This window comes from Chlorocebus sabaeus, chromosome 6 (genome assembly GCF_047675955.1).
Source record: "Chlorocebus sabaeus isolate Y175 chromosome 6, mChlSab1.0.hap1, whole genome shotgun sequence".
Taxonomy (NCBI): Eukaryota; Metazoa; Chordata; class Mammalia; order Primates; family Cercopithecidae; genus Chlorocebus; species Chlorocebus sabaeus.
Window position 1 is genome coordinate 58,236,371 of NC_132909.1, and position 15,037 is coordinate 58,251,407.

A 15,037-nucleotide genomic window follows, 5' to 3' on the forward strand; every position below is an offset into this window, starting at 1 on the left:
TCTGTCGCCCAGGCGGGAGTGCAGTGGCCGGATCTCAGCTCACTGCAAGCTCCGCCTCCCAGGTTTACGCCATTCTCCTGCCTCAGCCTCCCGAGTAGCTGGGACTACAGGCGCCCGCCACCACGCCCGGCTAGGTTTTTTGTACTTTTTAGTAGAGACGGGGTTTCACCGTGTTCGCCAGGATGGTCTCGATCTCCTGACCTCGTGATCCGCCCGTCTCGGCCTCCCAAAGTGCTGGGATTACAGGCTTGAGCCATCGCGCCCGGCCAGCTAACTTTAAAATAGGGAGATTAGCGTGGATGATCCAGGTGGGCCCAATGTAATCATTAGAGTCCATCAAAGTAAGAGAAAGGGCCAGGCGTGGTGTCTCATGCCTGTAATCCCAGCACTTTGGGAGACCAAAGCAGGCGGAAAACTTGGGGTCAGGAATTCGAGACCAGCCTGAGCCAACATGGTGAAACCTCGTCTCTACTACAAATATAAAAATTAGCCAGGCGTGGTGGCAGGCACCTGCAATCCAAGCTAGTCAGGAGATTAACGCAGGAGAATCTCTTGAACCCGGGAGGCAAAGGTCACAGTGAGCCAAGATTGCACCACTGCAGTCTAGCCTGGGCAACAGAGTGAAACTCTGTCTCAAAATAGAATAAATAAATAAATAAATAAATAAATAAATAAATAAATAAAGAGACAGACAATGTATCTCTCTTTGCAGATATAGCCAAGATTATTCTCCCATTCAAGTAAACTTATACATTCTTGGCTGAGTGCAGTGGCTCACGCCTGTAATCCCAGCACTTTGGGAGGTCAAGGCAGTTGGATCACAAAGTCAGGAGATTGAGACCATCCTGGCTAACACAGTGAAACCCCGTCTCTACTGAAAATACAAAAAATTAGCCAGGCATGGTGGCGGGCGCCTGTAGTCCCAGCTACTTGGGAGGCTGAGGCAGGAGAACGGTGTGAACCCGGGAGGTGGAGCTTGCAGTGAGCCGAGATTGTGCCACTGCACTTCAGTCTGGGCAACAGAGCAAGACTCCGTCTCAAAAAAAAAAAAAAGTAAACGTATACATTTTCTTTCTTCTTGGTTCCATGCCAGAGAGGCGGGGATTTCCCTAGGATCATGGACCTGCCCGGCTCAGCCTCTGCCCAGCCCTGGCAGGGGAGGGAGTTGACGGGCTGACATAGGAAACTCCCCTGGAACCTGTTTCTCAGCTTTCTGGCCCAGCTGGGGCACCCACTGGAAGGAGAGGCCAGGCGGAAGACCCTGGCCCTGCCATGGCCTCTGCCGTGAGGCCACCCCGGGTCCCCAAGCCTAAGGGTGTCCTGCCTTCACACTACTATGAGAGCTTTCTAGAGAAGAAGGGGTCCTGTGACCGGGTAAGGTAGGGAGGCGGGGGCTGGCCCTGTTGGGAGCTGCAGCACCTCTCTGAGCCCCAGTCTCCTCACTCGCCAAGAGGGGTGCGGTGGGTGCTGGATGGGGCAGGGCGCGGGCTGGGGGCTGGCGCGGGTTCTGGCCATCTGCCTCTCTGTGCTTCTATCTCTGTTTCCATGTGTCTTTGGTTTCTTTTTCTCTTTCTCTCTCCCTGGCCCTTCTGTCTCTCCCAACGTCCGTCTCAGTCTCTCTCTCTCTTTGTCTCGATCTTTGCTTTTGTCTCTCGTTCACTCTCCTGAATACAAACAAGATCAGGCACTTTCTCCAGGAAACGAGGAGCCCTCTGACTCCCGGGCTTCCTCCTGCTCCCAGCCCAGGACAAACTCCGGGAACCTCAGCTGCTGGGGTGAAGGCCGGGACAGGTGACATGTGAGGACAGTAAGAGCTGGTGGGGGCCACATTCCACAGGACAGATAGGGGCCATGGACAGTGCGTGCATGTGTGTGTGTGCTTATGTCTCCCCCAGCCTCTCCGTTCTCCCTGAGGCCCCATCTCTCCTTCCCCATGCCCCACATTCATTTTCTTTCTTTTTTTTAAAGACAGAGTTACACTGTCACCCAGGCTGGAGTGCAGGGGCATGATCATGGCTCACTGTAGCCTCAAACTCCTAGGCTCAAGTGAACCTCCTGCCCCAGCCTCCTGGGGAACTGGGACTACAGGCGTGCACCGCCTCTTCTGGCTAATTTTTTGGCCTAATTTTTCTGACCTAATTTTTTTTTTTTTTTTTTTTTTTTAAAGATGGGGTCTTGCTGGCCGGGTGCAGTGGCTCATGCCTGTAATCCCAGCATTTAGGGAGGCTGAGGCGGGTGGATCACCTGAAGTCAGGAGTTCGAGACTGGCCTGGCCACCACAGTGAAACCCTGTCTCTACTAAAAATACAAAAATTAGCCATGTGTGGTGGTGTGCGCCTGTGATCCCAGTTACTCGGGAGGCTGAGGCAGGAGACTCACTTGAACCCAGGAGGCAGAGGTTGCAGTGAGCCGAGACTGTGCCACTGCACTCCAGGCTGGCAACAGAGCGAGACTACGTCTAAAAAAAAAAAAAAAAAAAAAAAATTTGGGGTCTTGCTATGTTGCCCAGGCTGGTCTCAAATTCCTGGCCTTAAGCAATCCTCCTGCCTCAGCCTCCCAAAGTGCTGGGATTAGAGGTGTGAGCCACCGTGCCTGCCTCATTTTCTGATACAGATCAAAACAAACACCCCAGCTCCTCCCTGCCCTGCCCATGTCCCCGCCTCTGCCCCTGAGGTCCCCTTACCTGTAGTGGAGTGGACTTTCCTTCTACCTCCATGCATCCAAATCCTCCCCAACCAGCAAACACTTTGGAGGCAGTGGATCACTGCAGTTAAGAAAGATAACAGGGAAGGCTGGGCACAGTGGCTATGCCTGTAATCCCAGCACTTTGGGAGGCCGAGGTGGGCAGATCACCCGAGGTCAGGAGTTCGAGACCAATGTGGCCAACATGGTGAAACCTCGTCTCTACTAAAAAATACAAAAATTAGCCAGGCGTGGTGGCAGGCGCCTTAATCCCAGCTACTTGGGAGGCAGAGGCAGGAGAATCATTTGAACCTGAGAGGCGGAGGTTGCAGTGAGCTGAGATGGTGCCACTGTACTTCAGCCTGGGTAACAGAGTGAGACTCTGTCTCAAAAAAAAAAAAAAAAAAAAGGCCAGACGCAGTGGCTCACACCTGTAATCCCAGCACTTTGGGAGGCCGAGGCGGGCGGATCACCAGGTCAGGAGATCGAGACCATCCTGGCTAACACGGTGAAACCCCGTCTCTACTAAAAATACAAAAAATTAACCGGGCGTGGTGGCAGGCACCTGTAGTCCCGGCTACTCAGTTGGTTGAGGCAGGAGAATGGCGTGAACCCAGGAAGCAGAGCTTGTAGTGAGCCGTGATCATGCCACTGTACTCCAGCCTGGGTGACAGAGTGAAACTCTGCCTCCAAAACAAAACAAAACAAAACAAAAAACCCAAAACAAAACAAAACAAAAAAACGAAAACAAAAAAGATCATGGACCCGAATTCAGAAGACCCAGGTTCTAATCCCGGCTCCACACTTTCCTTACTCCCAGGCCTTTTGCAAGTGACTTAATCTTTGAGTCTCAGTTTTTTGTCTTCGGAAATAGGGGAGTTAGGGCTGTAGTCACAGTTCACATGTTGAGGACTCGACTCAGCGCAGGCCCCGGTGCTTCCCATGTGGAAAGTCACCTAATTCTCATGAGATCCTCCAGACTTGGCACCATTGTTATCACCATTTTACAGCTGGGGAAACAGAAAAAGATGGCTCAAATAACTTGTCCAACAGCACATCATGGGTACATAGTAAAGCAATATGGTAACTGGTAATACGGTGTTTAATCCCGTATTGCTCTAGTCCCAGGGCCTGGAGGAGGGCTAGCACATAAAAAGCCTTCAGTAAATGTTAGGTAAATGCCTGTGGGTACCTGTGCGTGTGTCTACGGATGGACAGGTGGATGAGTAGATGGGGGGATGAGTGGAGGCTTGGTGAATGGATAGATGCGGGCTGGATGGTGGCTGAGAGGATGTGTGGATGGATGGACGAGTGCATATACAAGTGGGTGGATGATGGATGGATGGACAAGTGCATGGATGGATGATAGATGGGTGAGTAGGTGGATGCATGATGGAGGGATGTATGGATGGATGAGTGGATGGTTGGCTGGCTGGATGGATGGATGAACGGGCAGATGGGTGGGTGGATGGATGATGGATAGATGGACGAGTGCATGGATGGATGATGGAGGGATGGATGAGCAGATGGATGCATGATGGAGGGATGTATGGACAGATGGGTGGATGGCTGGCTGGCTGGATGGATGGATGAGTTGCGGGATGATGGATGAATGGGCAGATGGGTGGGTGGATGGATGATGGATAGATGGACAAGTGCATAGATGGATGATGGAGGGATGAGTAGATGGATGGATGAGTGAATGGATGGATGATGGAGGGATGCATGGATAGATGAGTAGATGCATGTATGGATGCATGGATGAGTGGGTGGATGGATGATGGACGGTGGGTGGATTGATAGATGGATGGATAGATGATGTAGGGATGGATGGATGGACGGATGGGTGGACAGATGGATGAGTGGGTGGATGGATGACTGGATGGATGGTGGGTGATGTATGTATGGATGGATGAGTGGGTGGATGGTGAGTGGATGGATAGATGAATGGATTGTTGAATGGTAGGTGGATGGATGAATGGGTGGGCGGGTGGGTGGATGAATAACTGGATGGATAGATGTGTGGATGGGTGGGTGGGTGGATGGATAGATGTGTGGATGGGGGGGTGGGTGGACGGATTGGTGGATGGATGGTGGGTGGATGGATGGATAGATGAATGGGTGAATGGGTGGGTGGGTGGATGGATGGATAGATGAACGGGTGAATGGTAGGTAGATGGATGAATGGGTGGGCGGGTGGATGGATGGATGGATAGATGAATGGGTGAATGGTAGATGGATGGATGAATGGGTGGGCGGGTGGGTGGATGAATAACTGGATGGATAGATGTGTGGATGGGTGGGTGGGTGGACGGATTGGTGGATGGATTGGTGGATGGATGGATGGATGGATAGATGAATGGGTGAATGGGTGGGTGGGTAGATGGATAGATGGATGACAGATAGATGGCTAGTGGGTAGCTGGATGATGGAAGATGGATGGGACACCATTAAACCAGTTAGGTCAACTCACCCCTAGAGCCCCCATCTCTATAGATTAGCGGGGGTTGCTCTGGGTCCTTCATCACGTCAAGGTTCCGTCTGGTCCTTTCTCAGAGGAAAACAGATACCTAGAAGCTGGGCTGTAGGTGGGGAGGGTCTCCCCGAGAAAGCAACATTTGATCAGAAACTCAAGGCAGGAGGTGATCAAGATCTGGGGGCAGTGTGGGAGAGCATGATCAGTGCAAAGGCCCCGAGGCAGGACTGAGTACGTGAGAGGTACTCAGCCTGGCCACCTCACCTCTTCTTTCTGCACCTCTGGTCCCCAGGATTACAAGAAGTTCTGGGCAGGCCTCCAGGGACTCACCATTTATTTCTACAATAGCAATCGGGACTTCCAGGTAAGGATGGGAATGGAGGCTCCAGAGCTGGCCTTCCCTTGACCCCAGAGACCAAGCAGACAATGAGGATGATGTGGCCATGATAGCTGCTACATCATCCAGGGCCCCTGGAGGCCAAGGAACTGGTGCCCAGACCCCCCGCTTCTGTGCCCCCAGCACGTGGAGAAGCTCAACCTGGGAGCATTTGAGAAACTCACTGATGAGATTCCCTGGGGAAGCTCACGTGACCCTGGCACCCACTTCAGCCTGATTCTCCGGAATCAGGAGATCAAGTTCAAGGTAGGTCCCTCGGTGGAGGGGTGCTGAGGGGAGGTGCTGGCAGAAGATGCTCAAATGCCCCTCCCCTCCACTGTGCCAACCACAAAGGGGCAGGTAGTACAGGGCCCTGTGGGCCCTGGGTAAGACTTGGGTCTTGACCCCAAAGGAGCTGGTGCTATGGGAGGGTTTATTTTATTTTATTTCATTTTTTTTTTTTTGAGACCAAGTCTCATCCTGTCACCCAGGTTGGAGTGCGATGGCACGATCTTGGCTCACTGCAACCTCTGCCTCCCGGATTCAAGCGATTCTCTTGCCTCTGCCTCCCAAGTAGCTGGGATTACAGGTGTGTGCCACCACTCCTGGCTAATTTTTTGTATCTTTAGTAGAGACGGGGTTTCACCATGTTGGCCATGCTGGTCTCAAACTCCTGACCTCAGGTGATCCACCCACCTCGGCCTCCCAAACTGCTGGGATTACAGGCATGAGCCACCGCGCCCAGCTGAGGGTTTATTTATTTTTTTTATTTTGAGACAGTTTCACTCTTATCGCCCAGGCTGGAGTGCAATGGTGCAATCTTGGCTCACTACAACCTCTGCCTCCCAGGTATAAGTGATCCTCCTTAGTAGCTGGGATTACTAGGCGTGTGCCACCATGTGTGGCTAATTTTTGTATTTTTGGTAGAGACAGGGTTTCACCATGTTGGCCAGGCTGATCTTGAACTCCTGACCTCAAGTGATCCGCCCACTTTGGCCTCCCAAAGTGCTGGGATTACAAGCGAGTCACTGTGCCTGGCCTATGGAAGGGTTTAGAGCATGACAGGTCTGGGAACTGATCTATGTTTTTCTATTATTTTATTTTATTTATGATTTTATTTTGAGACAGGGTCTTGCTCGTCGCCCAGGCTGGAGTGCAGTAATGAGATCACAGCTCACTGCAGCCTGGACCTCCCAGGCTCAAGCAATCCTCCCACCTCAGCCAAGCACACTCCACTATGCCTGGCTAAGACTTTATTTTTTGTAGAGACAGGGGGCTCGCTATGTTACCCAGTCTGGTCTTGAACTCCTAGGCTCAAGTGATCCTCCCGCCTCGACCTCCCAAAATGCTGGGATTATAGGGGTGAGCCACTGCATCCAGCCTGACCTATGTGTTTCAAATGTAGATCTAATAACATAAAAAATGATAACATCAGCCAGGCATGGTGGCTCATACCTGTAATCTGAGCACTTTGGGAGGCCAAGGCAGAAGGATAGCTTGAGCCCAGGAGTTCAAGACCAGCCTGGGCAACAAAGTGAGACCCTCATGTCTAAGAGAAAAAAAAAAAAAAAAAAGCTGGGCGAGGTGGTGCATGCCTATAGTCCCAGCTACTCAGGAGGCTGAGGCAGGAGAATCACTTGAACCCAGGAGGTGGAGGTTGCACTTAGCTGAGATCATGCCACTGCACTCCAGCCTGGGCGACAGAATGAGACTGCATCTCAAAAAAAAAAAAAAAAAAAAAAAGAAGAAGAAGAAGAAAAAGAAAAAAGAAAACAGCCCTTTGAAGCAGGGACTCTTCCCTGGTCCCATTTGATTGATGAGTAGACTGAGGTTCACTGACATGGATTCTTTTCTTTCTTTTGTTCCCTAGGTAGAGACCTTGGAGTGTCGGGAAATGTGGAAAGGCTTCATCTTAACGGTGGTGGAGGTAAGAGCAGTGGCTCTCTGCGCCCTCTGTCCCATTCTCCAGATCTCCTCAAAAAGCTTCCTTTTGGCCAGGTGTGGTGGCTCAAGCCTGTAATCCCAGCACTTTGGGAGGCCAAGAAGGGCGGATCACGAGGTCAGGAGATGGAGACCATCCTGGCTAACACGGTGAAACCCCGTCTCTACTAAAAAATAGAAAAAACTAGCCGGGCGAGGTGGCGGGCGCCTGTAGTCCCAGCTACTCGGGAGGCTGAGGCAGGAGAATGGCGTAAACCTGGGAGGCGGAGCTTGCAGTGAGCTGAGATCCGGCCACTGCACTCCAGCCTGGGCAACAGAGTGAGACTCCGTCTCAAAAAAAAAAAAAAAAAAAAAAAAAGGCCTCCTTTTTCTTTCCATCTTTCATTCTCCAAACAAGCCTCCAGAGTATAGTACACTGGCCTCAAACCTTGGACCAAATATATCCCATTTTTGTTTTTTTAGTATACATGGGGTTTCACCCTGTTGGCCAGGCTAGTCTCGAACTCCTAACCTCGAGTGATCCGCCCACCTCGGCCACCTAAAGTGCTGGGATTACAGGTGTGAGCCACAGTGACCAGCTGTATTTCTTATTTTATTTTATTTTATTGTTTTTTTTTTTTTTTTTTTTGAGACAAAGTCTTGCTGTGTCGCCCAGTCTGGAGTGCAGTGGCGCGATCTCGGCTCACTGCAAGCTCCGCCTCCCAGGTTCACGCCATTCTCCTGCCTCAGCCTCCCAAGCAACTGGGACTACAGGCGCCCACCACCACGCTGGGCTAATTTTTTTTGTATTTTAGTAGAGACGGGGTTTCACTGTGTCAGCCAGGATGGTCTTGATCTCCTGACCTCGTGATCCACCCACCTCAGCCTCCCAAAGTGCTGGGATTACAGGTGTGAACCACCACGCCCGGCCTCTTATTTTATTTTTTTGAGACAGGGTCTCTCTCTGTTGCCGAGGCTGGAGTGCAGTGGTGTGATCATAGCTCACTGCAGCCTCCAACTCCCAGGCTCAAGTAGTCCTCCTGCCTCAGCCTCCCAAGTAGCTGGGACTACAGGCACACACTACATCTCATTAATTTTTAAAATTTTTTGTAGAGCAGGGTCTCACTATGTTGCCCAGGCTGGTCTCCAACTTCTGTGCTCAAGCGATCCACCCTCCTTGGCCTCCCGAAGTGATGGGATTATAGACGTGAGCCACCATGCCCGGCCACAGAGTGCTAAATTTTTAAAAATTAGCTGACATCATTTATCAACAGGGAATTTTAGTCTACCTTCCCATTTTCCCTCTGATTTACCTGTTTCCTGCCTCGCCCTGGCAGGCCATTGAGTTTGAGACCAGACTGGCCCCTGAAGACTTTAGTTTGAGATTCCAGCATCTACCTTTTTTTTTTTTTTTTTTTTTTTTTTTTTTGGTGGGTGAGGGGAGTGGGGAACGGAGACTCTCTCTGTCACCTGGGCTGGAGTGCAATGGCGTGATCTCGGCTCACTGCAGCCTCCGCCTTCCCGGGTTCAAGTGATTCTCCTGCCCCAGCCTCCGGAGTAGCTGCGATTACAGGTGTCTGCCACCACGCCCGGCTAATTTTTTGTATTTTTAGTACAAACGGGGTTTCGCCATGTTGCCCAGGGTAGTCTCAAACTCCTGACCTCAGGTGATCTGCCCGCCTAGGCCTCCCAAAGTGCTGGAATTACAGGCGTGAGCCACCGCGCCTAGCCCCAGCATCTACTTTCACTCAACTCCTCTGCACCCTCTCGAAGCCCTCTTTGCCCTCTGAGGTGTCAGAGTTCATGGCTCTGAGCTCTGGCCTCAGTTTGCCACTCTGTGCCTTGGGCACAGCCGTCCATTCCCGGCCGGCCAGGTGCAGTCACTGTCCCTCGATCGCCCCTCAGCTCCGTGTCCCGTCCAACCTGACCCTGCTTCCTGGGCACCTATACATGATGGCTGAAGTCTTGGCCAAAGAGGAGGCGCGCCGTGCACTGGAGACACCCTCGTGAGTGCCCCGCCTGTCCCAAGGGGCTGCAGAATGGGGACGGGAGGTGGGTGTGTGGCTGAGGGTGGGCCGTGAGCTGAGTCCCCTGGAGTTGGGTCTTGGATTTTGCAAGACGATGACATTGGGGATGGGGGGTGGAGAAGGGGGAGGGGGAGTTAAGGCCCATGCTAGGAGGCGGGGCAGGATCTCCAGGAGCGGGTCTAGGGGCCTAGAGGACTGGAAGGGTCTTCAGAGGCGGGGCCTAGGCCTGAGGAGTGGGGACAAGGTCTGGGGGTGGTCAGTCTAGGTGTCTAGAAGGTGGGGCTTCGTCACCGGGGAGGGGTTATTTGTCGGAGAGGGTATCCGGGACCCCAGAGGCGGGGCCTGGATTGGGGGCGGAGCATCGTCTTTGTGGACGGTTCTTGGTGATTAGGAAGGCGGGCAGGGCCTCCGGGACCAGAATTAGGAGCCTGGCAGGCCCCGGTGGCTTGTGCCTGTCATCTCAGCGTTTTGGGAGGTCGAGGCGGGAGGATTGCTTGACCCCAGTTCGAGACCAGCCTGGGCAACATCGCGAGACCCCGCCTCTAAAGAAAAACAAACAAACAAAAAAAACCCGGTCGGGTGCAGTGGCTCACGCGTGTAATCTCAGCACCTTGGGAGGCCTAAGCGGGCGGATCATCTGAGGTCGGGAGTTCGAGACCAGCTTGAACAACATGCAGAAATCCCGTCTCTACTAAAAATACAAAAATTAGGCGGGTCTAATGGCGCATGCCTATAATCCCAGCTACTCGGGAGGCGGAGGCAGGAGAATCGCTTGAACCTGGGAGGCGGAGGTTGCGGTGAGCCGAGATCGCTCCACTGCACTCCAGCCTGGGCAACAAGAGCAAAACTCTGTCTCAAAAAAAAAAAAAAAAGAAGCCACAAAAACTAGGAGCCTGGAAGGCCAGACTGTGCCTCCGTGGAAGGGGCCTGGGTCTGGAGAGCAGGGCAGGGTCCCCTGGGCCTAGGGGATGGGGACGGGGCTGGGTCTCAGAGGAGGTGGGGTTTACGTGCGGAAGAGCGGACTTGGTCTCCGGGGTCCCGAGTGGGTGACGCGGCCCTCTACAGGTGCTTCCTGAAGGTGAGCCGGCTGGAGGCACAACTGCTCCTGGAGCGCTACCCAGAGTGCGGGAACCTGCTGCTGCGGCCCAGCGGGGACGGTGCTGACGGCGTGTCGGTCACCACGAGGCAGATGCACAATGGGTGCGCATGCGCGTCTCGGGAGCCCTGGGTGGGGAGGAGGGTGGGCGCGGGGGCGTGGTCAGAAGCAGGAGCGGAGCCCTACCTGCTAGTGGGTAGGCCTGGAAACAGAGCCAGAGCTGAGAAGGGCGAACTGGGGGCGGAGTCAGAGCTGAGCTGGGCGGATTGAGGGAGGAGTCAGAGCTGGGCTGGGCGGGCTGGGGGTGGAGTCAGAGCTGAGCAGGGGAGACTGGGGGCGGAGTCAGACCTCAGCAGGGGAGACTGGGGACCCAGCCAGAGTTGAGCAGAGCACACTGCGGGCGGAGTCAGAGCTGGAGTGGGCGGGCTGGGGGTGCAGTCAGAGCTAAGCAGGAGAGGCTGGGGGCGGAGTCAGAGCTGGGCAGGGCGGGCTTGGGGGCGGGGTCAGCGCTCCGGGGTCGTGGGATCCTGAGGCTGGCCTTGTCCCAGGTACGGGGTCAATGCCTGGGGAAGAAGGTAGAGCCAAGGCAGACCCCTTTGCAGGAGGAGTCAGGTCTTGGGTTAGGAGCTGGGACTCCCTGCAGGTGGAGTCAGACCCCTCGGTTAGGGTCGGCTCCTCCGGAACGTCAGGTACGCAGGGGCCAGGTCTGGGCCACTGGAGGGGATGAAGTCAAATCCAAGGGTGGGAATGGGCTCTTTGGGCAGAGTCAGGATCTATGGGTGGAGTCACGGCCATGACCCTTTGGAAGTTGAATAGGGCTATGGAGGCGGGGCCACTCTGGGGGCGGAGTTAGAGCCTTTTGCCAAATCCTCAAGCCCAGTCCAGGGTTGGGCAAGGCGATGTAGAAGGTGGAGTCGGGGCCGGGGGGTGGAGCCACTACAGGGGGAGGGGCCTACCTGGGGCGGAGTCTTTAGGGCCTGGTTCGCCCTAGGCGCGGTGCCAGAATTAGGGGCTGACCTTTCCCAGACTGTTGTCAGTCTGGCCTGGTCCCTCCCTGGAGGCGGTGCTAAAACTAGGGGTGAGGTCTTCTGTGGGGGTGGGTCGGTTCAGTCAACGCTCCGGGAGGGTAGAGGGGCTTAGGTCCTTCACAGGGTGGAGCCAGTCAGTGGCTGGGCCTTCTGTGGGGGCAGAGCTAGTATGGACCTGTTTCTACTGGGGGCAGAGCCCGGAGTCGGAGCGGGGCCTTCCCTGGGGGGCGGTGTGGGAGCCTGGGCTGAGCCACACACTCGCTTTCTGCTGGTGCAGGACGCACGTGGTCCGGCATTACAAGGTGAAGCGGGAGGGCCCCAAGTACGTGATCGACGTGGAAGAGCCGGTGAGCGTTGGGCCGTGGTCCCTAGAAGTGCCTTTGTGGGGTCCGCGTCTCTTCCCCAATAGCCTGACCCCTCCCCCATCTGCCCCCAGTTCTCTTGCACCTCCCTGGACGCCGTGGTCAACTATTTCGTGTCGCACACCAAAAAGGCGCTGGTGCCATTCCTGTTGGACGAGGACTACGAGAAGGTGCTAGGTGGGTGCGCCTTCGGGGAGTTCGGGGGCGCAGTCCTCACCTCTCCCGCCCCCGCTTGGACGGACGGGGCCGCCCCTGGCCGCTGCGCTTCCTCCAGGACGCCTTCTCTGTTCCAGGCTACGTGGAAGCCGATAAGGAGAATGGCGAGAGTGTGTGGGTGGCGCCCTCCGCCCTGGGCCCAGGTGACGCCCCCTCCCCGCGGGCCGAGGTGGGAGGGATCGAGGACCCCGCATTCAGCCACGCCCCCTCACTCAGCTTGGTGGCTGCACCGCCTGTGTCTGATGTTGTTCCCAAAGTTGCAAGGACAGAAATGACTCAGACCCTGCCATCGGGGTGTGTGTTGGGGGAGAGGGCGGGAGTCCCAGCTTGGGACAGAGCTAAACACAGACACTCTCATCCTGTAGGGTCGAATTTGGAGGAAAAACCTGGGCTCGGCGGAGGCGCCTAGAGTTCGGGAGAAGATGGGGGCAGAGCAGGGAGAGCTTCCTAGAAGAGTGGGTCTTTGTAGATGGTCCCAAAGGATCTTCTTAGGTAGAAATGGGCATTGAAGGGGTCAGAAGGTGCATCTGGAGAAGCAGTAGCCCCCCAGGAACTGGGAATCAGGGTGGGTGTTGGGAAAGAGGTGGGAATCGGTCCTGTTTATGGAGTGAGAGGAGGAGGCAGAGAACACACTAGAAAAGAACGTAGCGTGGGTAGTCTGGTCTTCCCTGGGCTGGGCGTATGCAAGGACCCCCAAGTGCCACATCCACACACACATGCATGATTCATGAACTATGGCCACCTGCCTAGCCAGAAGTTGACATACACTTGTGTGGCCACAACAGATCCACACATGCATGAATACACATGTCCCCCAATTCCAGTCACATACACACGCTATGTAGCACAGATACACCTGTCTCATCCCACAATCACGTGTGTACACATAAATGCAGACGCATCCATGCGCAGGCACAAAATCAGACATGTTTAGATACATGGGCATAACACATTCATCTAGACAAGGACTAAAGCAGCTACCTTAGCAGGTGTGCAGAGTTACACATGTATACACACAACAGGCATGTTTGTACAAACCTGGTACTTTAACTTATCCAGATTCAATTAGTGTGCATGCATATGCCATACAAAGACATACAGACCTTTTTTTTTTTTTGAGATGGAATCTCGCTCTATCACCCAGGCTGGAGTACAGTGGCGCGATCTCAGCTCACTGCAACCTCTCCCTCCTGGGTTCAAGCGATTCTCCTGCCTGGGATTACAGGAGCCTGCCACCATGCCAGGCTAATTTTTATATTTTTAGTAGAGACGGGGTTTCACCATATTGGCTAGACTGGTCTTGAACCCGACTTCAGGTGATCCGCCCACCCCGGCCTCCCAAAGTGCTGGGATTACAGGTGCGAGCCACTGCGCCCAGCCCAGACAGACAGACTGATACATGGGGGCACACAGACACACACGGACATATGCATGTCTCCAGGCACGCACACAGACCCCCCACCAAGGTGTCCCTGTATGACGAGGGTCTTGACAATGACCACCTTTCCCCATCAGGTCCTGCACCCTGCACAGGTGGCCCCAAGCCCCTGCCACCTGCATCTGTGCCTGTGTCCAGCCAGGATAAGCTGCCCGTGTTACCCCCACTGCCCCCACTACCGAACCAGGAAGAGAACTACGTGACCCCCATTGGAGATGCCCCAGTTGTTGACTATGAGAACCAAGACGGTGGGTGGGGAACAGAGCTGCTGAGAGCTGGGGGCTGGGGAAGCAGGTTAACAGCTGATGTGACACATTACACTTTTGTCCACGCAGTGGCTTCCTCTAGTCGGCCGGTCATCGTGAAGCCGAAGAAGTTGCCAAAGCCTCCTGCAAAGCTTCCAAAGCCACCCGTTGGACCCAAGCCAGGTAGGGGTCCCCCCACAAATCCCGCCCTCACCTGATGGCAGGCCAGCCTCAGCCTGCATCTGTCTTTGTTGTTTTTGAGATGGAACCTCACTCTGTCGCCCCAGGCAGCGGTGCGATCTCGGCTCACTGCAACCTCTGTCTCCCAGGTTCAAGCGATTCTCCTGCCTCAGCCTCTCAAGTAGCTGGGATTACAGGCACCTGCCATCACATCCATCTAATTTTTTGTATTTTTAGTAGAGAAGGGGTTTCACCATGTGGCCCAGGCTGGTATCGAACTCCTGACCTCAAGGGATCCACCCCCCCCCCCAGCCTCCCAAAGTGCTGGGATTACCAACGTAAGCCACTGCACCTGGCCTCATCTGTCTTCTCTTCCAGAGCCCAGAGTCTTTAATGGTGGCTTGGCCAGGAAGCTGCCAGCCAGCTCAGCCCAGCCTCTCTTCCCTGCAGCTGGTAAGGGGTCTGTGGGGTCAATGCGGGGCGCCTTCCCAGGCGTGTGACCATGCAGTCACACAGGGCCTCACACTCCGAAGCAGCCTGTCTTTTAAGGCTCTGCTGTCTCTGTCTCGAAATTCCTAGTACCTTCGAGCACACTGTCATGTTGCATGGGCCCTGCACATCGTAGCTGGTCCTGGGTGGCTGTCAGTGGGCAGGGCATGGACTGGGGATCCCTGGGCCAGCTGCAGCTCCCGGTCCTGAACCCCCAGGGCTGGCGGACATGACGGCAGAGCTACAGAAGAAGCTGGAGAAGAGGCGGGCACTGGAGCACTGATTCGGACACGCCGGGGACCAGTGGGCCAGTCCCAGGGCATGGCCCAGGGGCCAGATTCTTTCTCCCAGGATTAAAACTCTGACCCCAGGACCCATGTGTCTGGTTTGGCTTGGGGGAGTAGGGGACGAGGGGTCCGTCAGATGTCTGCCTACGGATGGCCCCATTTACTCCCAGTGACCCTCAGCTCAGTGAAATCTACCAGCGTATCCTGTGAGAAAA

At 54.6% G+C, this 15,037-nt stretch overlaps 2 protein-coding genes across 2 annotated transcripts in view; one reads left to right on the forward strand and one right to left on the reverse strand.

Annotated features, from left to right (window-relative positions):
- MPND (MPN domain containing) overlaps positions 1–5,822 on the reverse strand; it is a 27,521-nt gene extending 21,699 nt beyond the window's left edge. Inside the window, exons 1-2 of the mRNA XM_073017097.1 lie at positions 5,156–5,822; positions 2,684–3,692 (exon numbers count right to left, since the gene is read on the reverse strand). Coding sequence (XP_072873198.1) covers positions 2,684–2,720 — 37 coding nt within the window. The 5' untranslated portion in view covers positions 2,721–3,692; positions 5,156–5,822. The remainder of the gene's footprint in view (positions 1–2,683; positions 3,693–5,155) is intronic.
- Positions 1,199–14,908, forward strand: STAP2 (signal transducing adaptor family member 2). The gene is made up of 13 exons (XM_073017098.1): positions 1,199–1,374; positions 5,451–5,522; positions 5,679–5,801; positions 7,405–7,461; positions 9,360–9,460; positions 10,547–10,681; positions 11,883–11,952; positions 12,042–12,144; positions 12,261–12,326; positions 13,699–13,869; positions 13,957–14,049; positions 14,425–14,499; positions 14,754–14,908. Exons 1-13 carry the CDS (start codon positions 1,273–1,275, stop codon positions 14,816–14,818), a joined length of 1,233 nt encoding a protein of 410 aa, XP_072873199.1. The 5' UTR covers positions 1,199–1,272; the 3' UTR covers positions 14,819–14,908.
- Positions 14,909–15,037: the final 129 nt, after the last annotated feature.

Coding starts and splice junctions, on each gene's coding strand:
- STAP2 (XM_073017098.1), top strand. CDS start 1,273: ATGGCCTCTGCCGTGAGGCCACCCCGGGTCCCCAAGCCTAAGGGTGTC. Junction 11,953..12,041: donor TGATCGACGTGGAAGAGCCG/GTGAGCGTTGGG, acceptor ATCTGCCCCCAG/TTCTCTTGCACCTCCCTGGA. Junction 13,870..13,956: donor TGACTATGAGAACCAAGACG/GTGGGTGGGGAA, acceptor TTGTCCACGCAG/TGGCTTCCTCTAGTCGGCCG.